The sequence below is a fragment of the Falco rusticolus genome, chromosome 4 (genome assembly GCF_015220075.1).
Source record: "Falco rusticolus isolate bFalRus1 chromosome 4, bFalRus1.pri, whole genome shotgun sequence".
Classification (NCBI taxonomy): domain Eukaryota; kingdom Metazoa; phylum Chordata; class Aves; order Falconiformes; family Falconidae; genus Falco; species Falco rusticolus.
Genome location: NC_051190.1, coordinates 69533846 through 69561740, shown reverse-complemented (window position 1 = coordinate 69561740; position 27895 = coordinate 69533846). Strand labels below are relative to the sequence as shown.

The 27895-nt window shown below is 37.3% G+C and overlaps 1 protein-coding gene across 7 annotated transcripts in view; it reads right to left on the bottom strand.

Moving 5' to 3' along the window:
* Window positions 1-27895, bottom strand: part of ARHGAP21 (Rho GTPase activating protein 21) — a 118944-nt gene that overhangs the window by 6913 nt on the left and 84136 nt on the right. For 6 of the 7 annotated variants that reach the window (XM_037384894.1, XM_037384896.1, XM_037384895.1 and 3 more), the window contains 15 exons: window positions 20266-22216; window positions 8869-9027; window positions 8606-8708; window positions 8480-8516; window positions 7876-8001; window positions 6789-7073; window positions 5645-5709; window positions 5414-5562; window positions 3736-3878; window positions 3485-3640; window positions 3299-3377; window positions 2736-2809; window positions 2560-2649; window positions 468-593; window positions 227-268 (listed from right to left, as the gene is read on the bottom strand). In XM_037384894.1, the coding sequence (XP_037240791.1) occupies window positions 227-268; window positions 468-593; window positions 2560-2649; window positions 2736-2809; window positions 3299-3377; window positions 3485-3640; window positions 3736-3878; window positions 5414-5562; window positions 5645-5709; window positions 6789-7073; window positions 7876-8001; window positions 8480-8516; window positions 8606-8708; window positions 8869-9027; window positions 20266-22216 (3585 nt within the window). Of the gene's footprint in view, window positions 1-226; window positions 269-467; window positions 594-2559; window positions 2650-2735; window positions 2810-3298; window positions 3378-3484; window positions 3641-3735; window positions 3879-5413; window positions 5563-5644; window positions 5710-6788; window positions 7074-7875; window positions 8002-8479; window positions 8517-8605; window positions 8709-8868; window positions 9028-20265; window positions 22217-23715; window positions 23746-27895 lie in introns of all 7 variants that reach the window. The other variant, XM_037384899.1, reaches the window with a different exon arrangement.

The window sequence follows — 27895 nt, the reverse complement described above, 5'->3', positions numbered from 1 at the left end:
CGTATTCTTATTTTCCCATTTTGCTTTATGCTTTTAAAACAAATGCATGGCTTTTTTTTTTAAAAAAAATCATTACTGCAAGGACTGGAGAGCTAAAAAGGTGCTTCTGAAGAGCAAACCATACAGTGATGCAGTTAAGAAATACACAGACATTCTATAGGCAGCAGAAGCGGATTCTAAACTAAGTCTTATTAATTAATACAAATATTTATGACACAATACTTACAAGAGGTTCTTCAGCATCGTCTTCTGTGAAAAACCAGTCATGCTACAATTTAAAATAAAAAAGGTGAAAACCCCACAGGAAACACAAAACCCAAATGTGGAACAATCAAACATGAACATTATTAAAAATGATATCCTGAAGTTCGACGGATAAACATCAGACGCAACCTGGCCCAATGAAAGAAAAGCTGATCGATCTGTGTACAATCTTATTTTTTGAATAATGAAATGCATCCACTTACTTTTTGGATGAGTGTTTCTACAATTTTATATTGGTCTGGCATGTGCGTAACCATGTGTGTCATGTTATCATCAGATGTCCTCACAAGTGTCGGACCAAATACTATTGCCAGGTTTCTTGGTTCCATCTAAGAAATGAAATATTTCCATATCATACATTTATAATGAGAAAATACAGTAATATGGGCTAAGTACATTTATGTAACTCCATTAGTATGTCTGAGAGCCATTTTAAATAAGGACAAAAGGTTTTTAAAAACATTACTGACTCAGGCAGGATGTTACACTACACTAAAACTCTCCTATATGCAGCTACAATAAATGCATCCAACATTTCTGCAATTCAGAGTTCAATCTTGTTTAACCCACTGCAATTAAACAGATCCACAAGCATAGAAAACTCAAGAATTCAGATATATTGTTTAAACTTTCAGGGGGATTTTTTTTTCTTCCTATAAAAACTACTTATTTTGTTTAGAAACACTGATGTTTTAAGCATTTTTTTATATAATTTTTTTCAATAAAAAGTCATTGCTAGTTCCCTGGTTTTTTTTTTTCCTGAAAATGTTTACATGACACGCACACAAAAATTAAGCTGGTAATCAAATACCGGATTATGTCTACTGAAAAAGAGCTCATTCAATTTGCACCTACTTGGGAGGAAGTGGCAGCAACCAACATCATAGATCCAACACATCTATTAATGACAGACTCAGAGACGTATGATCATGTCACAATACTAATCATCCACTTAATTTACTTTTAATGTTACATCTCTTGACAAATAATGCCAAGAAAGCAGCAGCAGAACACTTACCTTCTATTTTTGCTCACTTCTCTGACTTATAGTTTACTGTTGTGAAATAGAATAGACCAATATGTAGAAGGCAAGGTCCTTGTGCATGCCAGAAGGAAGTTGCAAAGATGACACAAGCCCTTAATGCTCACTTCGACTTGAATTGTGGCCTTTGACAAGTCATACAATTATAATATCACCTCACTCATCTAGCCTTATATATCCTATATGAACATTATTTAAACATTTATACAGCACACCAAAGCTATAAAATTGTAAATAAAGTTTAGCTTTAGGCATTGCACTTAAAAATGACATTTACTATCATTTCCTTTTAATGTCAGCTTTAATTCCACTATAAGTTATAATTTGTTACGTGTTTTTTTTCATGTACACACATATTTTTCTTTCATATTTAACTAGAAGGTATTACTTGCCAAGCTGATGTTGGAACCTACCATATTAATTTGAACCGAGATATTTTCCGATCTTTTGAATTATTTAAGATTGGCCACAGGTTCATTTATATAGCATCAATCATATAAATTTTATTGCTGGACCCTGCGTATTGGTAGCCAAGTAACAAGCCACCACATTACCCGCCCTGAGTGAAGCATCCAGAAACACATGCATACTGTGCACAGCTTTGCATTCAGCTACCCCTCCCTGAGATCTAAAAAAGGGGGATGCTATTATTTGCATTTACTGTAGGATTACAGCATGCATAGAAGCACCTAATGTTAACTCTTCCTCACCCCATGGAAATGACAAAAAGCTATTCTTAGAGGTGGACAAAGACCCTGTAGTAGTGAACTACCACCCTCTACATGATGAATTTTCTTTCTTCAAAACCAGCCAAAACAGCATCTACAGGGTCATGAAACATTCAAATAATTGCAGCAAGTCCTGGTCTTAAAAATTACACAAGCGTCCAGGAAGCCAGACTTCACACAAAGATGGCACGACAGGTTCACTCAGGTCATAGACATTCACCTGAGCCCTGTCCCGGCACACTCTTGTTGGTGTCTAGATGGGATTGTATATATAGACTTCTGATCAATTTAGGATGTAGGCAGTTATTCCCACACGAATTAATACCAGTTTGAATAAATTTTATTCACACTAAGTAGGTGCATATTTTGCAGGAATCCTTAGCCTAATCCAAAAATCTTCTCAATGTAGCAAAAGTCTTAATTTTCTCTACAATAAATTATCACTTTAACAGAAATAATCCTGCAGAGAAACTGTACTTAATGAAAGCAACAAACCAAAATACATTATACTTTTGTTTCTGATACCTTGTTCTTTTCTGAGTTCTCCGCTACTGTCTTCAGGTGTGCAGAAAGAAACTTGAGAGTCTCATAATGATGTTCAGGTAAATCATGAATCTGAAACAAACAATCACTATTTCAGAACATTAAACATTTAATGCTAATTTTGTAGTGCACCTACAACACACCTGATTTCAGCTTACCAGTCTCTTCAGCGTTTTAAGACGCTCCACAGGATCTTCTTTTCTATTGGCATCTATAAAATCTGCATATTTGTCTGTTAAAAAAAGTAACTTTTAGTTTAGTAAATTTTTTTTAAAAAATATGTGCGTGCATGTGTGTGTATACACACCCACACCCAGACCCACCCCTCTGAGAACACAGGTAACACTACATATATATATATACACACACACACGTGTATGAATGACCTCTGGAAGTCACAAATTAGCCCATTATATTGTATATAATATAGATGGCAGTGGGGAAAAACAACAACAGCTTTCACAGAATATTTCAACAGTAAAATTGCAAATCTAACAGTTTTTTTGCAAATTCATAATCCCTTCAACATCAGAGAAATTTATTTACAGCTCTCATTCTTAATCTCTACAATCACCATGACTCCCTGCTCTTTAATAAGGAAAGAGGGCATTTATTAGAGTTGGGATGATTCCACTGGATTTTCTCACAAATCATCTGAAAGTTGCAAGACAACTCTTTAAGAGTAATTCCTAAAGACAAAATCATAATGTAAACAACTTACCATTGGTAAAAAGGGGTTCTGGGAGCTTTCTGAAGAAGGATTTCAGCAAACTGCTTATCACATTCAAGTCTCGCCATTTCTACACATTCAGAAGAAAAGGACAGACACGCTTTATATTTCTATAATCACAACACAACCACAAGTTTTTGGAAGTCCAACCTGAAGATAGTGTGATCAAAGACTTACATCATCATGAACATCAATGTCAGTCATTCCTTTGTTGAGCTCTTCTTGCATACTTGAGATGGCAGCATTATTTCCAGGAACTCTGTAAATACCTGTGTACTCAAGACCTCTTTCTTCAACCAGTTTGCAGCATATATCAACAATCAATGGAATATACTGAAGAAAAAAGAAAAGTTATATGTAAACTTTAAAGTAATTAATACAAAAAGTATTTTAAAATCACAATGGAAAGAAAAATTGTCCTTCCATACTTTGTTGGTATGAGCTGGGGGGCAGTCATCTAGTCTAACACCAAATGTTCCTACAGCAGATGGCTTCTTTTCAAATGTCTTCCTCATAATGCTTGGAATGCCTTTTCTCCATGTTCCCTTGTCTTTTGGTGGGCTTGTCTCATCTTTTTGTTGTTAGTATAATGCAAGCAAGGAAATAAGAACAAAAATAAGAACATTTAAATCACAAAACCTACTGTGAATACAGGTAACAGATTTGCAAAGATCAAGTGACACCTGCTGCATTTTTACTTCTTTCACTGGCCAAGCTTCCTGCAACAACTCACTGAACATCAGTCTGTCTTAAACATACCTTCTTTTACTCTTCTGTGATTCAAAAGATACACTTGAACATACTCACACCCAGATTTGGAAAATGAAGTAACCGGTTGGTACTGTGGAATTTCATCATTCTAAGACTGAAGGTACGTGAATTACATTTTTAAAAATTAAGTCTACATTTAGTAGAGCAAGATTAAGTGGCTACTGAATCACAATGCCATACAAAATACCTATGAAACTATACATCCATGCTCACACTTGTGCAGACCTACTCACTCTTTCAAAAGTTACCAGATTTTAGTCACTCCCAAATAACTCCAAACAGGACTCCAACACTAAGAAGTATTACCTATCCAAAAATCAGATTAAAAATTCAGTTGCTCTGTTTACCTCTCCTATAAATTCACATAGCAAATTACAATTCCCATTTATCCTGTACAGCAAGTAGCCTAATATACAATAGTACTTCCTTCTTATTCAAGTATTTCTGGAAATACTCTTTCAGCAGATTTGACATTTACTTAATATCTGCAATTTAGTTACGTAATCTGTAGCACAGCAGGGGCAAAGGGATGTTTGCTGGTAACATATTCACTCACAGCTTAAATTCAAGACTACATTGTTCAGAAGTGGTTGATCAAAAGTGATTGCTCAGCCAGTTTCTTGAATTTGTATCCAACATCCTTACAAGAACAGTCTGATCAGAAATACCATACATTTACACAGTCTTTGGGGAGGGGAGACCAAAAAAACCCCAAACCACAACAATATGGCTTGTAACATTATTTGATAGAGTTCAGTTACCCATTTAAGTTTGTGGTGCCAGCTCATTGGACTTTTTAAAAAATTCAACAGGCATTAATTTTGTTCTGGAAAAAATAGTAATAGTTTCACTCCTGTATTTTACTGTTTTATCCTGTGCTCTTCAGTGGAACACTCTGGTGTCTTAACAGCGTATTTAAAATATTAACTTATCCTGTCGCTTTCAAGTCAGCTGGAGGCAAAAATATGAATTACGCACTAAATTTTAATTTCCAAAGCTTGGCAAAAATTGGTCACAGTAAGTGTAACACCTGGATTTTACTACTGTTAACACTACACGAAGCTGTAGGAAGTAAAAACCCTCAAAACCCCCTTGAGAGGGGACTGGAATAAACAGCTTCAGGGACCTGAGATCACCTGAAATATATCTAACATAACATCCAAATGAAGTAGTTACAAGAAATCAGTCATTATAGCTGCAGCTTGAAAAAACTACAGCTGATTAATACTTGGTTTGCATCTGTATATTCATGAGTTTGAAAAATCTGGGAAAGGCACCTCAATGGCCTCACGCTGGGGCTTTAAGGAACTAAAAAAATACACAAAACATACAGACCTTTACTGAGAAGCTTCCTTTCAGACTCATCCTTAGGAGAATGTGGACTCTGGGTCCTCTGCTCTGCTTTAGTTCCAAGCAGAGTCTGTCTGATACTTAGACTCTGGCGAGGTGTTTTGGGAGATGGCTCAGTTTTGCTGCTTGAAGAACTGAAACAATATATATTACCTCAGTAAAAAGAAGCTACATAAGAATTCTAAAAAAACTAGTGGCAGCATATAATTCACGTACCTCATCATTGTACTGTATTCTTTAATCCTTCGACTAATTAGATCTCTGCTTGTGACACCAGTATCCTATAAAATGAATTGAGATCTACTTTACAATCTTGTAAAATACACCAATTTTTCTTTTTTTCAGAATACGATTACCTCTTCCTGTCAACAGACCGCATATGAAAAATTAACACGCCAGTAATTAAAAACCTGTAAATCTAACAGGCAGTCCTTCAGACCAATAATGACAGAATATCTAAAAAAACATGAGGAAAACTAAAGTGAGTAATTACAAATTATATGCTGCTATTCAGACTTTTTTCCAAAGCAATACAATCTGATTAAATCCTGTTAAATTGAAAGTAATTTTAAATAGAAAACATGCAAGTCAACACACCTTACTATTCTGAAAAATCCAGTCCTCTGTGCACACACTACTTCTGTAACTAATTGCTACCACACATACAGCTGAAACAGCCATGAATTCAAATGTGCTGTTATCCATCTGTCTAATAATGCTTATTAATCCATTTTCCTTTGGATACTTATTTCAAATCTGAGCAGGTGCGCATGCTCACAGACATGAAAATACTCCTCAGTTGTTCATCATTGCCATGAAAACACACTGAGGACAATTATTGGGACAGATATTTATGTTACGTACAATAGTGTATGTTTGCCTTTTGTAATTAGCATTAACATTTATACTTAGGAACATCAATATTTAATCAGAGAAATAAGTCAACTTTCAAAGTTTCACTTTTACACCGAGAAACTCATCCCACTATACCACTGCACACACCACTCTGCAATCCAAGTCTGAAGAAAACCCACACTAATCCTGCAATTATCTTTTTAAAAAGATTAGAAATTTTTGACAAATCAGTTTTATATGAAGTATATGTTTAGTCAATTCAGCAACAACATTAATTCATTTATTTCCAAAGTATGTTCTCTGATTATGAGTACATCAGGCTTTTTTAAACTCTGTTTACTCAGTTACCTTGACTTTTACCTCATTTTCTTGTATGTTCCTGTACACATTTCGGTCTACTGTTTAATTGCACATGATTTCTTTTGTTGAAGTATTAATTGCAAGAAAATACAATCAATTTAGAAGACAAGAACTATGGCTTCTGCATTATGTATTACACAATTACCTCATCATTTAAGTTGCTGTTGTCTTGTATTGCTTTAATCCATGCTAACATATTATCTCTGTCCTCAGCTTGAAACAGATACTCGCAGTCTGACGTGGTGAGTCTAAATACGTTTTTCCTCTTCGTTTCACAGTATGAGATGTCTATCAAACAAGCATTGATGCTTATAGGTTGTTCTTCTTCAGACAGGGTCACTTGTTCCTTTTTATCCTTGTACAAATAAAGTGAATGACCTCGAAGAACAACATATAACTGCTTCCACGGTCGAATGCTCCCACCAACTCGCTGAAAAACATCAACCAATATGCTAATTTGCTTATTTTTTACAAAGAATGTTTCTGGATTATAAAAACTGCCTCCAGAACTTTTAAAAAGACTAACCACCTACCTACTTCTACCATTCTTAAGAACAGCCTGTGGAAAGACTACACACAAGTGGGATTCACTAACTGCTCTCCATCAGAGGAATGAATCGCTCAGTCGCCTGCCCTACCTGATCACCCATCAAGTGTGTGTTCATGTATGACAGTTGCAAGAAACAGAATGTAACTAGAATTTACGGGAGGCGTTACTACAAAAGCAGTAAAAAATATGTGGCAGACTCTCGCCCATGCTTTTAAAACTTAATTCAAGTCAGACTTGCATTTACACACCACTGCAATTCCAGACTCGAAATTGTCCTTAAGTGTTAGTCTACACTTGCGTATAGGATTAATTTGAACTCAACTCTATGTCGTTCACAAAAATTACCGCTTTTTTTCATTATTAGCAAAGAGGAAAAAAAGACCACAAACTATCATTATCAAGGGACTGATTCTTACTACTTGGTCATTGGGAATTAGTTTACTTCACAGATACTTCAAAATGTAAAATTAGGACAGTTCAGAAAGCAGTCTGTAAAAGCAGCTGAGGAATTCACTAAAATAATGTTCTAACAGGTCTAAAATTTTTTCAAGTTTTATTGATGCTCAAATCCAAAAAAAAAAATAATTAAAAAAGCAATACAGGGAGACTTCAGGTTTCTTATCTTAGTTTTTCACCAGCTTAATATCAGTGCTAGGTTAAAAAAGCTAAACATGACAGGTACCTTTCCTTTGTCTGTAACAAGCTGACGAAAATGGAGCCATCCTTCCTTAGAGGCATCACCAAAGACCTCTGAAGAAGAATCTTTCCGGGAACCAGAGTCTTCTGAAGATTTCTGGCTATCTGGGACCTAAAGAAAATATCACAGAAAGATGATCACAGTTTACTTCTAAACACATTTCTCTACAATCCCTCCATTCAAGATGTTTCTCACTTCAAAAACTCCCCTAGAAATATCATCCTGGGAAAATATAATTTCTAAAGTTTCCATACAACAATAGTGACCTTACACATCCCAAGAATACTCTGAGAAACTGCAGGAGTCTTAGACTCTCATTAGTAAGTTTTTACATAAGCACGCCATGGATATGCTTTGTTTACAGAGGCTGAGGAAAATGGCAATCAAGGACCATGTGGTGAGCCTAGGAAGGAAAGAGACCATGTTTACTTATGTGATGCATACAGCATGAACAATTTGATGAGCAATTCCAATAAACTTCATGTCCATGTTTAACACATCACTTTGTATAATGGAGTTGTGTAATACATACAGCTTGTCACAACAGTATATGTAATTCTTTGGAGTTGTTATAAACGCATTTACCTACCTTAATCCCCTTCAAACTAGACACATGCTTAATGGATCTGTTGGGAGAAAAACGAAAGGTTAAAATGAGCTTTTATACACTTTAAAAACCAGATCTCCAAATTAACTGATATTTTCATGAACTCACGATTTTCCCTCTTCTCTGTAGTCATCCAGTCCTTCATCATATGACTTTGATCTCTCAGTTTTTGCAGCAGGCTGGCTATCCAGGACACTAGGCCGGATGGATTCTACAAACAAATAGAAATTTTTTAGCATGTAGGAACCTGTATTACATTTTTACTATTTTTTTTTTCAAGCAATAGAGAGTTTATAATTTTCACCCCTGTTCTTCAGAGTGTAAAAGGACAAAGGTGCATAAAAAAATCAAAAAATGAAATCAACACTCACCATGATCATGTGAAAGCTGTCGCCGAATTAGAGGGACTGGAGATGTGGGACTGGAAGGAACAGTTGTTACAGCTGGTGCTTGAGAAGCAGATGCAGAAATAACAGCAGAAGCAGGAATGTGTGCAATATCATGGTCAATACTAGGACTAGTCGGTTCATCTACAAAGGTAATATGCCATATATTAATATATTAAATGTCTTAATCAAATGCTTAAACTAAATAGCTGTCTGAAATCATTATTGGGATATCTTAAACATGAAGTTTTTCAAACAAACATAAGGGTTCAATTCACTCACAATGTCAAATGAATTTTGATATTTATTTTTTTTTTAAGAAGCCTGCTTCATTTCATAGGGATGTTAATTGTACATTAGAGATAAGGGCAAAGAACATCATAGCTGATTATAGATTTTACTGTAAGTGAATGAACCAGCAATTATTTGCTAAACTCTTGCAACACTGTTTTCAAGTAGACTATTTTTGTTTACGTTCATAAGTGAAAACACACTTGCTACATCAGTAAGCATAAACTCAAGACAGATAACTACAATTTCATACTGGGCACACTACCGAGAACCATTTGGTTTAAACAAGTGTTCAAAATAATAAAGTCAAGTTACAAGCAAACAAAAAAGCATTTTAAATAGATACCCAGCATCCAAAGAATCCCCCCATCCTCCATACATTCAGATAAAGAAGTATTAATATTTTTAAAAGATGGCACTACTACATACCAATTAGTTCTTCCACTAATTGTTCATACAAGCGATTGCATGCCATACATGCCCAGCACCTCACAGTCTCAATAGCCACAAGGGTCATCATGAAAGATTCCAAAAAGCTTTAAGTATTTCTAGTATTTAACACGTTTCTTACAAGATGGAAGAAGCAGCAAGATGCATTTTCAGTCATTCTGAGAAGAGATGTAACATCTTCTAGAACACATTACTAGTACTAGAAAAATAATTCTACTTCATGTTCCACTAGAAGAGGGGATGGGGGGGAATCAAGTCACGAGCAGGGACTGAACTGTACTGCCATAACGAATATGAATGTATTCTAGGTGCTAAGAATTGTAATATGCAGAGCTACTGAAAAGCCTATTGAAATCAGTGAACACTCACAGACAGAGGTTTATTCTTTGCTTTGTGTGAACACAACTGCATGTGCTGCATTGTGTTTTTCCAACAGTCACTAACAGTTCTGTTAAGGCAGCGCTTGTACCGTCCAAATTTGGCAATGTAAATTTAAAACAAGGTAATAAACAATTAAAAGTAAGGTAAAAAACCAGGAAGGTTTAGCAATTACAGCCCTCTCAATTGTCTGGAGTAGAAAAATATAATTTTTCAAGTTTTATGTTAGAAAAGCATACCCCCAACAAACCAGCTGCAACCTAGAAACATTATTGAGGAGGGAAAGCAAAAGAATTCACAGTAAACTTGTGATATAACAATTCAAAAATGTCTAAGTTTTACTTGTATCCACTGTGATAAATTAGAAGGATTTACAGACCTCTTCTATACATCAACTAGGGGATAGGAAGAACCTCAGTTACACTTTCATTTCTAAACTACAACAAGCTCGCTGTCCTATTGCATTTTTTCATTCACTCAGCTGCCCTGCAGCAAACCCTGAGAGAAGCACACTAATGTTGACTAAGAAATATAACCACTTGATGTATAAAAATATAGTTTAGATGAATCAGAGATCTATCCAGGTGGGAGCAAGCTTTGGAAGGTCCCCTAGACCAGCCTCCTTCTTGAAGCAGGGTTAGCACCGATTTCTGACCACACTGCTCAGGGCTTTTGTCCAACAAGTGCTGAACACAGCGGGGGGCATGATCTCTTCCCTCTGTATCCTGGCTGTGCTCTTATTGATGCAAACCTGGATGGTGCTAACGTCTTCACCACCATCAGGGTGCCGGTACCACTGCAGGAGGTTAGCCTATTCCAGGAGCAGGACTTCGCATTTATCCTTGAACTTCAAGAGGTTCCTATCAGACGATCCCTCTAGGCTAAGTCCTTCTGAATACGTCTTCACATGTATTGACTACACTCCCTAATTTAGTGTTCTCTGCAAACTTGATGAGCATATTCCGTCTCCTCTCTAGGTCACCAATAAAGATATTAAACAAGATGGACCCTGAAGAATGCCACTTATAACCAGCCTCGAGGCAGAATATGAACCCTTAGCCACTACCCTTTATACATGATGATCCAGTTTTCCTGTGTACCCAGCAGTACACCCATCGAGACCATGGCATAAGGATGGTCTCACAGAAAAGGTCAAAAACCTTGCTAAAGTCAAGGCTGGTGTCTTTCTCATGTTATCCTCTCATTCACAGACCTAATCATCTCATTATAAAAGGCAATCACATTGGTCAAGCACTATTTACCCTTGATAAATCCACACTAGCTACTCCCAATCACCTTCTCCTTCATGTGCCCAAAAATGTTCCAAGAGGACCAACTCCATGATTTTCCTAAGGATCAAGATAAAGCCAATTGACTGCCTTCCCTGAATTGTTCTTCTCACCCTTTTTCAAGACAGGTGCATAATTTGCTTTTTTCCAGTTAATGGGAACCTGCCCCATCCTCATGATCCTTCAGAGATGACAGACAGTATCTCTGCAATGACATCAGCCAACTCCCTCAACACCTTCAGATGCATTTCATTGGGTCAGATGGACATGTATGGGGTTGAGCTGTACTGGAGCCGTCTTAAGAGTTCACTGGTTTTGGTTTGGTGGGTTTTTTTGGTTAAGGAAATTGTTTAGTTAGAATCGTAACATATAAACATGGGAAGCAAATTCACAGAATAACTTTATTCCAGGGAGGCTTACCATCAGGGATGCTTGGGGTATCATTAATAGAGAAAGGTGATTTCTCCCACCAACCCCTGGGGATTCAGACTGCTGAATCTTTCTTCACTGGCAATAGAAAGTGACCAGAAAAAATAAGCTTCCCAAGGCTAAAGTCATCTTTCATATTTATTCACCTTTGGACATGGCAGTCTTGCAAGCAGTATCTCAACACCTCAAAAGACTGTAAGAAGGAATTTAATTATTTAGTAAGTGTATTGCACACCACATTACCACTTAAAACACTAATCAGGTGTTTCAATTTAAACAGACCATGTGAATATGTGGCTACAAACTTTAATTCAGCAAGTATGCATTTTATCAGAGACTATTATTTAAGATTCAGATCATAGAAATGTAATGGCTGTGCAGTAACACACACTTAAAAAAAGAGCTTTAAATTACTTTTCATGGGAATAATGAAAGACAGCATGCATACACAAAAAAACCCACCAATAAAAATCACTCAACATACAATTTCTCAAACTACATACACTGAAGAGGGTAACTGTACTTTAATGTTAATTACTGGCTTTCTGAAAGCCATACCCAATTCTTGGATTAGGTAAGTGTTTAAAGATGCCCCTGTACTACTTGGTGCAATTTTGGTTACTCATAGACCTTGTGAAATTGTAACAGTGCTCTTTGTAAAATATGCAGCCTTCTACAGAAGGCTACATGGCAGTAACTCATACTACTTTCTGTCTCGAAAGCAAAGTGCTAAGAGTCATTAAAAACATTATCTTCATTCCACTGAGGCACAGGTGTGAAGGTTTCTATGTACCGAGGTGGCATCTACCTGACAGCCATTACAGTATTTTAACCACTGCATCTCTGTTACTTTAATAATCCTCTTAAACAACAGGTTATGGCTTTTGGAGTGTAATTTAAGAATTAATCTTACATGGCAAATTCATCTGCTTATGGCAGAAAAGGTGGCACAAAACTACCAAGCACTTATTAGAAGAATAACAAAACGTATTTTCTTTACTGACAGACAGACGGGACATGCCAGAGACAGGAACAGACCCTGCAGCAAGACTGGATTTAGAGGCACTCCCTTATATCCAGCCCAGTGTCAACAACCCTTCTGCATGCTACATCCTTGGCCTGTCCAAGCACTCCATAGTACACAATGCCATGACAGGCTCTGCAACATCACAACGCACAACACTACCTTGCTCAAAAGTATTCTTCTTAAAATACAGTACATGAAAGCTCTAAAATCTTGTCCTACATCTAACAGCTCCTCTGTGCCTCTCTGTTTAGGTTTGCTGCAGCTTGCTATAGGCAGCATTTCCCTTAGGGTGCAGCCACATGGACTGGCTCTCCCTTCCTTCATCTCAGTGGTGGCAGGACACGAGGGGCCAGGCAAAGGCTGCAGAGGCACAGGCACAAGCGGAGCAAGGGAGAGCAGAGCAGGGCAACACAGGACCCAAGGAAAGAGGCACTGGTGAGAGGAAGGAAGGAGGAAAGCAGAGAGGGCAGCAGGATACCCAAGGCAGGAAAAGAATCTTCACCCACACAGAGGTAAGAAGTTAAAAGGTCTATCTCAACGGCTCCTCAATGCCAAGAAACCTCAAAAGAAGCTGAATTTAAGGTAAACACAGACATACTAATACAGACTATTTTTCTTAAAAACCAAAATAAATGTCAAATAAAAAGACCATATATACCATTTCACCTGTGTAGTGAAAAGGTCATAAATAACCAATAAAACAAGTGAATTGTTCAATCAAAAATAAACTATATGGAACTAACCCTGCTATCACACAAGACAGCACAAAGGACTAATAAATACCCCACAGCTGTGACTTTCTTTTTGTTACACATCTTTAAGTACAAACTGCTGCATCACATATTTCAACCTGCAAGGGTAAAAGCTCCAATAATTAAGGACTTCCAAGCCTAAACCACACGGTTTGGAAAGAAGATAACACTACTGCCTGGATTCACCATGAGGCACTACCTCATTTTTCAGAAAAGTACCTTTAAATATATTTTTTCTCTTTGTTAGTTTGTAAGTACTTCCAGCACTGACAGCACTGGTTGTCTTTACAAAGAACTTCTTCATACATCTACTCTACGTAATTATCCTCATGTGGCCAAAAGAGTATAATGGAAACACGTCTGCATGCTGAGCACATTCATTTCTGTAAGCCACAGAAACACAGCACTGGAACAAGCCTCCTGAATCATTCAATCCAGTCCTCTGCTAATGTGCTCATATAAATAGTATGTTTATTATACTGACCGAGTTTCACACAAACAGAAAAGGCCTTACCAAGGTTATTCATGTGAGACTATTCTAAAAACCTTATCTATGACAGTCTGTTGCTTATTTCAGTGCTAAACAAATTTATATCTTTCCATACTAAGTAATAGAAAGCAATTCTAAAGGTTTCTGTTCATAGTAATACCCCACCACATAAAAAAGTACAATTCTCAATATACTTTTTCTGGCCAAGAACCCTGATAGCATTCCTTTATTACCTGTAATTATTACTTTACATTATAATGACATAAGGATGATTCACACTTTGAAAATATTAACCATTACCAAACAAATCTGATGCCTCTACTCAATTAAAACTCTTCTAGATGTTGTGAGCTACTGACTTCAAATTTTAAGTTTTAATTAAAAAAAGGATTTTTTGAGTTACAGAAGCATTTAAACAGTATTTAAAACACTAATCTGTAATTCTGTGTTTTGGCTGCTCTACTTCAGACTACCACGATGATTTAAAAAATTGTTCTTTGGATAAGAAACATTGAAATTTTCAGCCTGGAGCAACAGTGACTTGGCAGGCCACACAGTAAAACCCTGAAAAAAACCCAGAAGACTGATACTTATCTTAGAAACACTGATGACATGTTAAAAGCTGTGCCAATGCTATTGCTGAAATAATGGAGGCAATAGTCCCTCAAAAATGAACATCTGTCAGCTCTAATTTCTACTGCAGTTAGATTTTTATTTTCATAGTTTGGAACGGCTAGGCAATGACTTGTAAAAAAAAATCACAATGGCTGAGTATTTTCATATTCTTGACTACTAACAGTTTTTGCTAAATCTAAGGTTTCCTTAAAAAATGTCGTATCAACCATCTGTATTCAGCCACCATTTGCCCTTAAGGTGTCCACCCATTCTGGGCTGATAAGCCACGATCTCCCCTGCTGAAATTTGAAGTTTTGAATTTGTTTCTGCCTGATGCTTATCTCTTACCACAAGGAGAAAACAGAATGATGGGTATAATCTTTCAATTATTTCTTCACTGCATATGAGAATATTTCTGGTTGTTTCCCTAACCTTTCCCTATTCCTACCATCCTAACCCTTTTCACAGTGTGTTGTGCAAGCATATCAATTTATTTTCTAGTTTCAAGAATATAACTGCATTCAGTATGTGTATGTCCACATTAATGTCTCCTGTACCAGAGTCTAAGCAGCCTACAGTGAGAAGCCTAAAGATGTAAGGGAAGGAGAGGAAAGGTATGGCATCTACTTCACTGAAAAAAGGTACACACCGATAAGATAAACCTCTACTTCCAGCATCAGAAGAATGTCATCACTTGTACAATAAAGATGTCTGAAAAGTTTTAACTACTGCTGAGTGTATTAGAATGTTTCACCTCCTAATTCCTTAGTTAATTAAAAAAATAAAGTGTTTGCTAACAACAAAAAAAAGAATTAAAAAGATGGTTGAACAGAATTCATATGAAGCCAGCTAAATTTATCCTATCTGTTAATCAATGAGTACCCCAATAATTTTACTATGACAGAAGTTTGTAAAAAAAAAAAAAAAAAAAAAAAAAAAAAACCAACCAAAAAACTAGAACATAAAGAGTAATCTTTATTACTATGAGTAACATAGTTTTGAAAACTATGAGGATCGGCTCTTACAGCCAGGTGAAAAGCAGTCTGTCTGATTACGAGCACAGCAATGACCATGGTTGGTTTGCCTCTAGTAAGGGTAGAAGCAATAGAGAGATAAAACCATCAGTGGCGTGGAAAGGGGGAATAATCAAGATTAGCAGTCTGCTTGTCACTCTTACCACATTTATATCAGAAATTCAGTCAGTAGGAGACAGGTTTTAAAAAAGCCACACACACAAAAAGGGAGTAAATACCATGTAGTTACAGCTGTGAAACTCCTGGCAACCCTTCAATTAAATCAATACAGGCTATTAGATAACAAAATTGTATTACAGTACAGAAGACAATGTAGAAATTTATGGAGCACTTAAAATCACATTTGGCTCGGTGCTACTGTAAACTGTAAAGGGTAGGAGAATAGAAAGTACCAACATTAAATATCACATATTCTTGTCCTGTTCTTATACCTTTCCTTATGTATCAGTTTCAGCCAGAGAGAGGACACTCACCTAATTTTTACAACACTTTGGTGTTATCAAAGTCTGGTCAAATATTTTTATCTGGCTAATTTTCTCTCATTTATTCACAAATTAATAGTGGAATGAACTGACCTAAATTTTTTCTAGGGTAAGGATGTACTAGATAGATATTTTAAAAAATGGGATCACACCTCTGAGGAAAAGTCTTCATATTTATCTGATGCTAATTCATGCCTAAAAGAAAAGCTTGTAGTAGGATGACCATAAATTTGTTTGATTTGCAAAAAAAGTTTAGCCTAAATAAACATCATCATCTTCAAGTCTAAGTATTTTAAAATATATCCATTTAAAATTAATTTTCATGTCATAACCCACTGTGAAGTTGGAAATAGCATTCACCCAGTAGTAATGGCCGAAGCACTATATCAAAACAGTTTCTGCATTTCACTCATATGGGTAATTCATTCAACTCAATTACCCTTTTTTTTTAATTGTTTTTGACTCTACAATAAATGGTGTAAGAAAGAAAAAAATAGTTTCAAGATAGCTGCCAATCTCTGACATGCATACTAGACACCTGTGTCTAAGAAATCTATTAGAAGAACTATAATCTGAACTCACCTTTACTTCACAGTTAAAAAATGTTAAGTAGCATTCTAATTTCCATCCCAGTGCAGGTTAACACATCCAAAATTACCCAGTACATCAGAAATTTATCATTTGCCCTTCTCTAAACAGAGAAATAGTGTACAGATTACAAATCTGAAAAAACATGCATTAAACACCACAGTTGCTAATACCATCATAGAGATAATGGCACATCTACTAGTCTAGAGAAGAGGTGAGACCATTCCTGGGTAAAAAGAGTAACCTTTCATTAGACTAACTAGTACAGTTTGAAACAGTAGAGAGCAATTCAAGAACTAAGCCCTTCTTTGGACCTGAAACAGAAACAGCAGCTTTACAAGCTAACCACAATACCCTGCATTTAGTAGCTCAAGTACTGAATGCTGCAGCAGCAAGGTACATTTTTCTGTAAAACTGGCAGCTTCCTCATTCCCCCAAGAATATCTGCTTACCTGAAGAAGAGCCTGAGCACTACTATCTTGCCTCACTTTTTCAAATAAATCAATTTCTCCTATAAAAGATACTACATTTACGTACTAGGTTTGCTCTCAACAGATCTCTCATTTATATTAGCAAATGCAAACCAAATTTTCATCTCCCTGCTTCAGAACAGCCTTTTGTGAAAGTACTACTGGTAAAATGCAGTTCTTCAGCAACCCACCATAACCCCTGCAAGAATGCCATGAACAAGCCTGCCATAAACCTTGCCATAAACAAGCTCCATGGCAGCTCTGCTTGGATTTGTGTTTGGGGTGCAGGGCTCCATGCTACTTACAGAGCTAAAATCATCCTGATTATGTACATTCTCAGGAGCAGGTTAGTCACAAAATACTGCTGCAGAAGCCAACTGTTCCTGGCTTAATTTCTACTGAAATACGGTCTGGCCGTTATCTACTACTTTTAATGAGTATAAAGTGGTAACAAAAATAAACACACCATGAAGTATTTAAAATGGCAATAATATGTAACCTTGGAAGATATTTCTTCCCCTCAAATTTATTTTTTACACTACTCCAAAGCTCTACTGCACAAATAACTTCAGTAAGTGCATTTATGAACTGAACCACATCTAATAAAACCCAATACTGAAACGATTATGTTGATGTAAACATAAAGGAAGCAGTGAGGTTGCCAACACCAAGGTATGTCTTTAAATAAAGTAACGTCCTCTCAGTCATGGGGGGGTAGTGGTGGTGGTGGTGGGAACAGATATGGGGATGGGGCATGGATGGACATTCAAACCCAAACACAAAACAGAAAAATCCAAGCCCTTTTCCTTCAGAAGAGTTCAACAGCCTAAAACTCAGTTTCAAAGTAGACCTAGGGTTTTACTGAAAAGCCTTTAAGTAAGGCTTTTAACAAGTGAAGCTGTAATTAAGACATGATAGAGGAACGAGCAAAGTTAGAATCGTGCATATTAATTCTAATTTCAGGAGATGCCCACTTTTAATGACATTTGATGCTTTTCCTATTCAGAGAGGGTTATTCCATCTTCAAGGTGCTGAGATGGTAGTGGAAATTTTCCACAGCACCTGTACCAGCACAAGAATTTTTTGCTAACAACTCGCCACAAGTACTGGGCAGCACACGCACTAGCAGCCCCACTTTTTAATATTTCTGGAGTATTCAAGAGAATTCAGTCCAAGAGGCTAAGGAGCTCGTAAGAATTCACACAATCCCATGTGGTGTTATGCCCAGAAGCTGCAATGGAGAGTTACAACTTGTTTTGTCTTAACTGCTCAGCTGCTACCAGAACGTAGCACAATTGCCATGTTTAAAGGCTTTTTTGAACTTTAATCAAAACATTTCCCTAAAACCTGGAAGCAAGGCACATCAGTAAGAGCTCATGGCAAATCTTTGTCAAAATCAAGATATAGAAGACGCTGGGCTTGACGTTGACAATCTTGATCTGACTTTTACACGACACTTAAATTATACAGGATTAGTAAACTCCCAGCAAGCACTCCCAAGTGAGTACAAATACCACACATAAATCAAGTGCCCAACATTGATTTTAAGCGTAGTATTAAAAACACATGCACAAGGACCGGTTGCATGCCTCAGAAACTTGTACTAATCCTTGAGGAAAGATCAACAGGATCTAAAGAAGAATCCAAAATTACACTGGATACTGATGCATCCAGTAATAATAATAATAAAAAAAAAAATCTACACAACTACCACTGCAAAAGGAAAACCCAATATAAAAACCATCTGCTAGCTCAGAAAGCATTTTTGTTATGTCTTAACAAAATTATGTCAAAAAACCAAAATTACTTTACCTTTTCTATGATTTCCATTCTTCAATGCACACAAACTTTCTTCACTATTTTTGGTCATTTACTTTAAACTAATAGCAGATATTATAATTCTAGGAGGGGGGGGGAAATCACCGTTGCAGATCGACAATAGAAGACAATTGTGATAATGAATTTAACAAGGTATCTAATTCCCTTAACCTAATGTGTAAAGAAACTGAAGAGTATTAAGAATTGTTTTTCACATAGATGAGTTTGAGAATCAAAATTCAGTATTTTCTAAATACTCCTTATACTAAATTCAAGAACATATAGTTGGGTATAAATCAACCCAGATGGGAAAATGGTACACAGACACTTAGACCCCAAAGGATTAAACAGCTGCAACAAAAGAAAATTCAACTCAACAACAGTGGGGCAAAGACAACACAGGCATTGACTACTTGAGTAGAACAGAAATGCTCTGCCACTGAAACTCTCTTCAGCAGATGACTCCAATTCCTTACATATTCAAAACAGGATTTTAGTTGGGGGGCTTTTCTGCTACTTACAATCTTTTCATGAGTTCCTTCCTCTTTTCTTCCACATTATCTCAAAAGTCCAGCCCCCTTCCTATAAAATCCCTGTAATTCCAACCCTGTTTGTGTGACAGCCCATAGGCACATCTTTTTGCCTCCTCCTGCTTCCACAAACCTTTTAATTCATATCCACATTAGCATCTTTACTTGCAAATTCACTTCATTCTGCTGCTACCCTTTCACCTGAAACAGTTTTCCTCTATCCCATATCCGTCTCAGAAAGCTTTCATCTCACCTATTCAGCTGACAAACTTCTGTCCACAAATCACCCTTATACAGATTTGCATCTGTATTCTCTTTTCTGGATTCCAAATACATTTTATACTAGAGAAGTAAAACTAACTGAAAGGTGCTGCAAACATTAGTTGCCCATATACTTAACATCAGAGCATTATGTGGAGTGATAACCAGATGCAGTTATATAATGTAACTTCTCCAGAGCATTAAGGAAAATTCTAGAAAAATATGAAATCACTGTACATTTTTTTTTTTTTTTTTTAAACACAGATCCTTCAGGACTCCAAACAAAACGGAACATTTTTTCCTCCACTGAACAGTATTTCTAGTTTTACCAACCTAGTATTACTCTAGATGAGAAAAGAGTCCCCGTGCCTCTCAACCTCAGGGTTTATAGAAACAGCAATCAGCTACCTAGCATGGTGCACTCCATCATCTTTAACAGAGAAAAGCATCTGATGTACATTGGAACAGTTTAACTCACCAATAAATGGAATAGAAGCCAAGGAGTCACCAGGTGGGCTGGAACCTGATGCTTTCCTTTCTTCTATTCTTTTTATGTGCACTTCTCTCCGAGCATCATTAGGCAACCAACAGGTAGTGTCCGAGGCTGCCTCTTGGTCATTTACAGCAAGGATGTAGGACTGATGCCGCAAAGGCTGTGGAGTTTGGTGGCCAGAAGGTGATTTGTCCCGCATGACCACTGTGTCTTTGTCATTTTCCTGAATATCTGTTTGCAGAATTTCAGGCTCATGGCCATCTTCCCTTTCGAAATCATGAATCTTTTGTCTGATGGAACCATCTACATTGTCAGAGGTAGTTGAACTGTCACTTGTTGGCTGAACAAGTTTGGCGGAAGCTGGAGACAGAGAGGAGGGTTGGATGGTTTTGCTAGTCTCTGTTTTGTGATCTGGGGCACCTTCTGCTCGGATCCTTGACTGTTGGTTTAACAGACCACTCTGATGCAAGTGATTTACTGTTCTTTGGTCTTTGCTGGCAATAGCATCCAGGCCCTGATTAAGGGGAAACGATGGTTTTGCTGCATAGGGAGCAGAGTTCTTCAAACAGCTACTTTTAGAACTTCTAGCTGGTGTGAGAGACAATCTCTCTTGTGAAACAGTTGTAGGTTTTGGAACCCCCCCAGGAGTTTGCAAATCTCGAGAAGGCTGTAACATTTTTATATCTGGTGGAACTTTCTGAAAATGAGAACCAGGCAGAGAAGCTCTGCTACCAGTTCTCCTGTTGTCTGAAATATAAGCACTCTGAGTCATAGAAAAATTTTGACCTCGAAGGGACATATGAAATGCATGCTGTCTAGATCTCTCATAAATACCTCGCCGATCATCTTGTTCTGTAAACCCTGTCCATTTGTAAGTCTTTCTCCTATCTCCATTGGTATCTGCAATCAGATTCTCAGAATGAAAATTTTCTAGCACTTCACCCTGTTTGCTGAGATAATCCCATGACCGAGCCCTATGATTCCTCGCATTAACTGAGGGTGAAGTCAGAGTATCTTGTGAAGCACTTCGTGGCCACTCTTTCATCAGTACAGGATCTTCAAGTCTCTCCTGGGATACACTTCTCTGCCGGATCTGAACAGACTGTGGAACCCTGTCGTGAGAGGTGCTCCTGCGCCGTACCTGTGAAGCAGTGCGATTTGGCACCACTTGATTATAATCAGTTGTATTTTGAGAAGCTGCTCTTAAACTATCTAACCTTTCCTGTATTGTTCGGGAGCCATACATGTGCATGCGCCTATTATCAATGTACTCTTTGTAGGTTTTATAGGTCTTCCAGTCTATATGCTGGTGGGAGGTTGGAGAACTATAATGGTTAGTAGAGACAGTGGGCGAGTCTGTGGCTTGAGCAGGAGGTCTAGTGCTTGGGATTCCTTCTGGACATACTACATAATTTGAAGCTTTACTTAGTGTTCCACTTGGATCAACTGGCCTCGTAATTGGAGTCTGGGGAAGTACAATGGCAGTGGACACTGAAGATGGTGGTGACGTGGTCCGTGCTTTTAGACTGGTTTGATCTTTTAAGCCATATCTTACTTCCTCTGTCCTGTGTGATGGACCAGCATGATTATTTCTACAAGATGGCAAATCTACAGCCTTCTCAGAAGGCACAATAACAGTCCTTACAGTTTCATTGCAAACACACACAGCTGTATTTGATTTTGCAATGTCTGTTGGTGATGGAGGCACTTGTATTTCCATTCTGTAGGCCCTCTCTGGCTGTGTCAGTGCCCGTACTGGTCTACTGACTTGCTGCTTCCCCAGCGAGAAATCAGAAGATAGCTTGTCACTAGCTTGTGCCGTAACAGAAGCTGTGGATGTCAGGCGTGGATAACATATTGGCGGTGGTTCGGGTATGTTGTGGGCATTACCACTGTAGGCTTCATTGCCTTTCAGGTAGGCGTCTTGGGAATAGGCCTGTGGAGAGAAGATTAAGTGAGTATTCAGTAGTGAGGGAGACAGAAAAGTTCACCATGTAGCATCTGCATGATCACGCTTCAAAAGAGGGAACACAAGTACAAAATCTACACTATCTGTGATATTGAATGTTAGTTTAAAAGATAAAAACAGCATTCCATCCCCTTAGCAAGCAGAAACAGAACAAGCAAAATCATTACATACATTCGCTCCCTCAACAATTAAAAAACTAAACTGATCACCACATCTAGGAAATACTGCAGGTAGAGCTCTGAGACAGGTTTCCCAAAATCCATGAGCGCAAAACACAGTATTTTTCTCCCCCTTAATTTTGCTTTCTATCATGATGCTTCACACATTCTTCCCATTAAAGCTTCAAATTGCTGGAAACCAATTTCTCAGCAACTGACAGGTTAAAATGCTGCGTAACAAATTCAGCTAGCACTAGAAAATTCCCTATTCACTTAGGGTGTAAAAGAACTCTGTTGACTTAATGTAGTACATATGAAAAGTACACCCAGACAGACATACACATACTCCTCTAAGACATCTTCTACATAAAAGCTACCATTCCTAAACATAAAATGAATTAATTGAAGCAATAACATGTTTCTTGATGTTGAGAGCCAACAACCCGTAAGTCATCTTACATTTTACAGGAGACAGCCAGTACATGGTACACAAATCTTAATGAAAAAATATTAGTAATATTTAACATTCTTAACTTCAAGGTACAAACAGTATGAAAATTCACACAGTCCACACACTATTAAAACAGGAAATAAAATCTCACATTAATTTCCCTAGTGCATTGATTTGCACCTTTATGTTTAAGAGCCTGACTCCTGAGAAAAAATGGTTATATTACTTAATATGTTTTTGTAGCCTTTTAGAAAAGCAGCGTTTGTCATTGTGAAATAAACAGAACATTCAAAATAATAAATCAATGAGAAGCATACAGCATACTTATAAAATATCCTATTATTGAAAAACTTCAGCATGACTTTGTTCAGTTTAAACATAATGAACTGAAGAGCCAAAACAGAGCCTGCCAATGCAACAGAAGATTAAAGCAATTTCTCAGGGCTTTTACACACTTAGGCGTGGTATCGTATCACAGTGTTTCCTGTCCAAATCATAACATGCTCAATTCCAGAATATCAATGTGCCCTGTCTTAACACTAGACAGGTTATAAAAGCCCAAAAGCAGCCATAAAAATAATATAGAGCAAAGTACAGAGGAGGGCGAGGCATTTACAATACTGCTGCAACATTATACCAAGCATTAGTGAAGTGCAAAATATTAAAGCACGCTGATAGAAAACCGACCAAATAACACAGGCACAAACCACAAATTAGGAGAGTAGCATTATGAAGAAAATTCAGCTCAGACTAGCTCATTTCCAAGAAACTTGCTGTTTCATATTCTTGCTTCTCACAAATCATTAAGAAAAACATGCCTTACAAAAACAGAGAAATGGCTACTGTACATTTCTTACCAGTGCTGTGACATCCTTTGTAAACTGCAGCTGGCAGAAAATGGGAAAACACAGTAAAAGCTGCTTACAGATGTAAAGACTGAATTATCTTGTCATATTGATGTTGAATACAGAAAGCTAAAAATACAACTACACTGATTTCACTGGAAGGTACCAACAGAGGTAAAGGGCAGTAGAGCATAAAAAAAAATAACTTTACCCTCCTTGTGAGCACGTCCATCTCAGGCTTTTCTCTGCTGCTCACATTTATCCTCTACCCTTACAGAAAGCAATATACATTTGTGCCATTTTGCCTTGGTGCATCCCTACAGTTGCCTGCAGAGAGCTCTGGCTCTATGCAACAAGACTTCCCTTCCACTACAGCAACATTACTGTCTCATTTCCCCTGGGCTGCTACCATCCCTGCTTCCTGGTGACGAAACAACAGCTTTATTATGCGTTTAAAACAGCACACCCCTTCCCCACATATATCTGACCATGACCACAAGCTGTCAGCTGACTGCAGCTGCTTTCACGCTGTACATCTGAAATTAGAGGAATGATGCTGCAGAAACACTCTGCTCATGTGATTTCTATTTTTTTTCCTCCACTCATAGTAAAAATCAAGCCAGGTTTCCACTGGCACATTTAATGGAGGGAAGATACACACAAAGATAAGTATTTCTAAATCTTTAAATAAATACAGCTATTTAAGATCTTGATAGGCTGTAAGAATTTAAAAAAAAAATATTGGAAAAGATGGTGAAGACCCAGAAAACAGACAGAGCAAGAGATTACTGGCATGCAAGACAGACAAAAACAATCATCCCCTGCCAATCATAAAACAATTAATAATTCATACAGCCGATAAAAGTTAAAAACCTGCACACACTACACCAATATAAAATACACTGCATTTATGGTTTTGTAAAACATGCCCCTGACAAACAATGCTTCATTAACTTTGACAGCAGAAAAGCTACATTCCAAAACTGGTGTGATTTGATCATAGCGGAAGACTACAAATGAGTACAAAAATCAGTTCTCAGCTCTTGACAAAATTTATCACCTATATTAAAATATGTTCTTCAGAAGACAGTCCAAAATGAGATCAGCTAGGCTTTCTCCTCCCTATGCCCAGTAATGGGTATGCTTCCACAACTGCAGCAGGTATATCCCAACAGACAGACTGCCAGTTCTCAGTAAGACAGAGGCTGTGAAATTATCTCTGATAACACACACTGCAGCCTATCAAAAATGAAAAACATGCCAGACCTAGCCTTGATTGTTTTTCCTTTCAATCTGGCCATAAAATGCTAGGAGCACAGAAATGGGAAAGGGTGAAACAGTGATTCTGTTCCCAGCTCCGCCCTGTCCCCCTGGGTTGCCCTGCTTGTTCCAAGCACATCAATGGTAGATAAGCCTGACCAGTCTCTGCCACAGAATGCCCTTAAGCTGCCCTCAACACCAGATTTACCGCCCTTAACAGCAATAAACGTGGATGTTGAGGCCAAGGCATTTAGACTACTGTGGGATGCACTTTATCCCTTGTGGGTAACATCCCTGTAAATTGACTAGCGTAACATTTATGTCCTGGTTTAGCAAAGCATCGGAGGGAAGCAGGCAGGCAAAGAAAGTACCTGTTCTCTGCTGTCCCATGCACAGCTCTTCAACTGAAACACAAATTCAGCTGAGGAGCAAAACCCAGAGATAATAATAACAATTAAAAAAAAAAAAATCGACTGACTTCACTGAAACAAAGCTAAACTTTCTTCCAAGAAAGAAGTTTATAAATAGGGGCTGTGACATTTCCACAATGAATATGTAGTATATTTGTTTCATAGTTCTGATTAAGGGCCTACAGAGAAATACTGATGCTTACAAAGAAATGTATGGATCTGTTCTGAATGACACATTATCAACCTTTTTACTATGAAATATTTCAATTGCTTTAACCAGAAGGTGATGGTTAAATTTTTAGAAGAAGTTTAGAAACTAAAAAAATGTGAAGTACAGCAATATATTTATTAGTGTTCATCCACTATTTTAACACTTAACATATTTTGCAACTATATATAAAACACAGTTTGACTATTAATCTCTTCTCCCTTTAGTTCCTCAAATGATCTATTACGTGGAAGTACTACCTTGGTCTCTAAGTGATTGCAGCAGAGGATATACTCACAAAAAAGCCATTAGGGTATGGCTGAAATGTAAGTCTTTAAAAAGCCCTAAAAATAAAAAAGCCTTCCAACAAAAAAACCAAAAAAACCCAAAAAACCAAACCACAAAAAAGCAACCTTTTTTTTTTTAATATCCAGATGAGCAATGCTCCTGATTCAGACACCAGCCAAGGCACTCAAATTCCTACAGGAGCTGAGTACTTGGCAGTTATTCAGAAGTTCCAACATGACTGAAAAATCAGTCTTGACGCTTTATGAGCTCTCTCCCACCTTCTCAAAACAAAAGCAGTTATGGTAAGGTTACCACATAAATATAATAATTTACAGTGACATTAACAGCTTTGATGGATAACAACTCTGCAACAATTATTAAAAGAAAATTGCAGTGCTTACAGCAAGAACTCAGCTTGTTTCCAATTACTGGGTACAATTTCTTCCCCACCTTGCAATCTGGTTTCATTTGCACCAAGTTTGCAAACTCCTATGGTAAACAATTAACTTCTTACTGGAAATTTGTATAAACATTAGTATATTATGGGTTTAACTGGTAAGGTTTAACCTTCATGCTGTATGATACGCAAAATCAATTTTAAGCAAATAAAGCATTCTACAAGGTATTTTATTAACCCTCTAAAATTCAGCTGAAGGGTTTTGCTCACATTTCTTCCCACTTGCTTGTATGCCCATTGATGTTAGAATAATAACAGCTTAACACACAATGATTCCTCTTAGTAAGAATCATGGTGAAACCCTGCACTTTCAAGAGCTTGAACCAACCATGTTCTACACCCCTTAGTAAAAATCCATAAAGCATGTAGGCATATGCTTCACTACACTTCACTAAACCATGAATAACAACACTGATTTCAACCGAACTAGCAAAATTGGAGGTGTTTTGATGAATCAGAAGCTAATGCGCCCAGCACCTTGCAAGACTGAGCTTGAGGCATTCCTCCTTTCTTCTCCAACTAGTGTGGCTTTAGATTGTGTTTCTTTACTAATAAATTCTTCTCTTCCCTGGTACTAACTTATTCTCACATTTAGCATGAGTATGGCAACTGCACAAGAGAAAAGGGTTTTCAGCTGTCTTGAAAGGAAACATTTTCTAGTTATAGTTTGCTCTGGCAAGAATGGTAGTAATACTGCTCAACTGGTTTTATTTTACTCTGAGACACACAGCAAACATTATGGTCAGATAACATTATTTGAAAAAAACAAGCGAAACACAACCAAACAACAAAAAAACCCATACAAACAACAAAAAAACCAACCCCAAACCATGCACACCCTTTCTTCCCAATGGCAGCAAAATTTTAGTGTATAAAATTTAATGCCTTAAGCCCAAGAAATTTGATTTCTAAATACAAGCTGTGTAAGAGACTTTCTTGCAAATATTAGTCTAAATCAAGGTGAGGAAGGCTGATGCATATGTTAGAAAATACCATTTACGATGTTAGATAACAAAGCTTAAGTCTCTTCTTCTAGGCCCCTACATCTTCACACCACACCCCTCCCTCCGTTGTACCTGCTGCCAAAGCTTTAATATTAACCTCTCTGCACATCGGTAACTGTGTCAGTACAAAATCTGAAAGTAAACAAATAGTCCAAGACTCTGGACTAAATTACAACTACTTATGAAAACATCTCTATTTATTACAAGTAAAGGAAATTAAAATAGTCCACAGTTTGCCAATGAAGCAGCCATGTTGCTCCATTAGGTCTGATGCAGTTGGATGGGGAAAAAAAAGGCAGTATTGTTAAAGCTGACTGTGGGCAGACCTGTAACCAGAGACATGAGGTTACTGGGCCATATAAAAATCTAGAATAAATTTCCTTACTTAAGTTATTTTTCTTTTTTCTAGCGCATCACTGGCAATTTCAGGATACTACAAGGCCTCAAGAGCTGCCAATTTACACAAAAATTCTAAGTATCAGAAATGACAAAGCAGCAAACTCTTATGCCCAGATCTCCCAATATACTGAAAGTTTCAATATGACCTAACTAGAAAAAAGAAAAC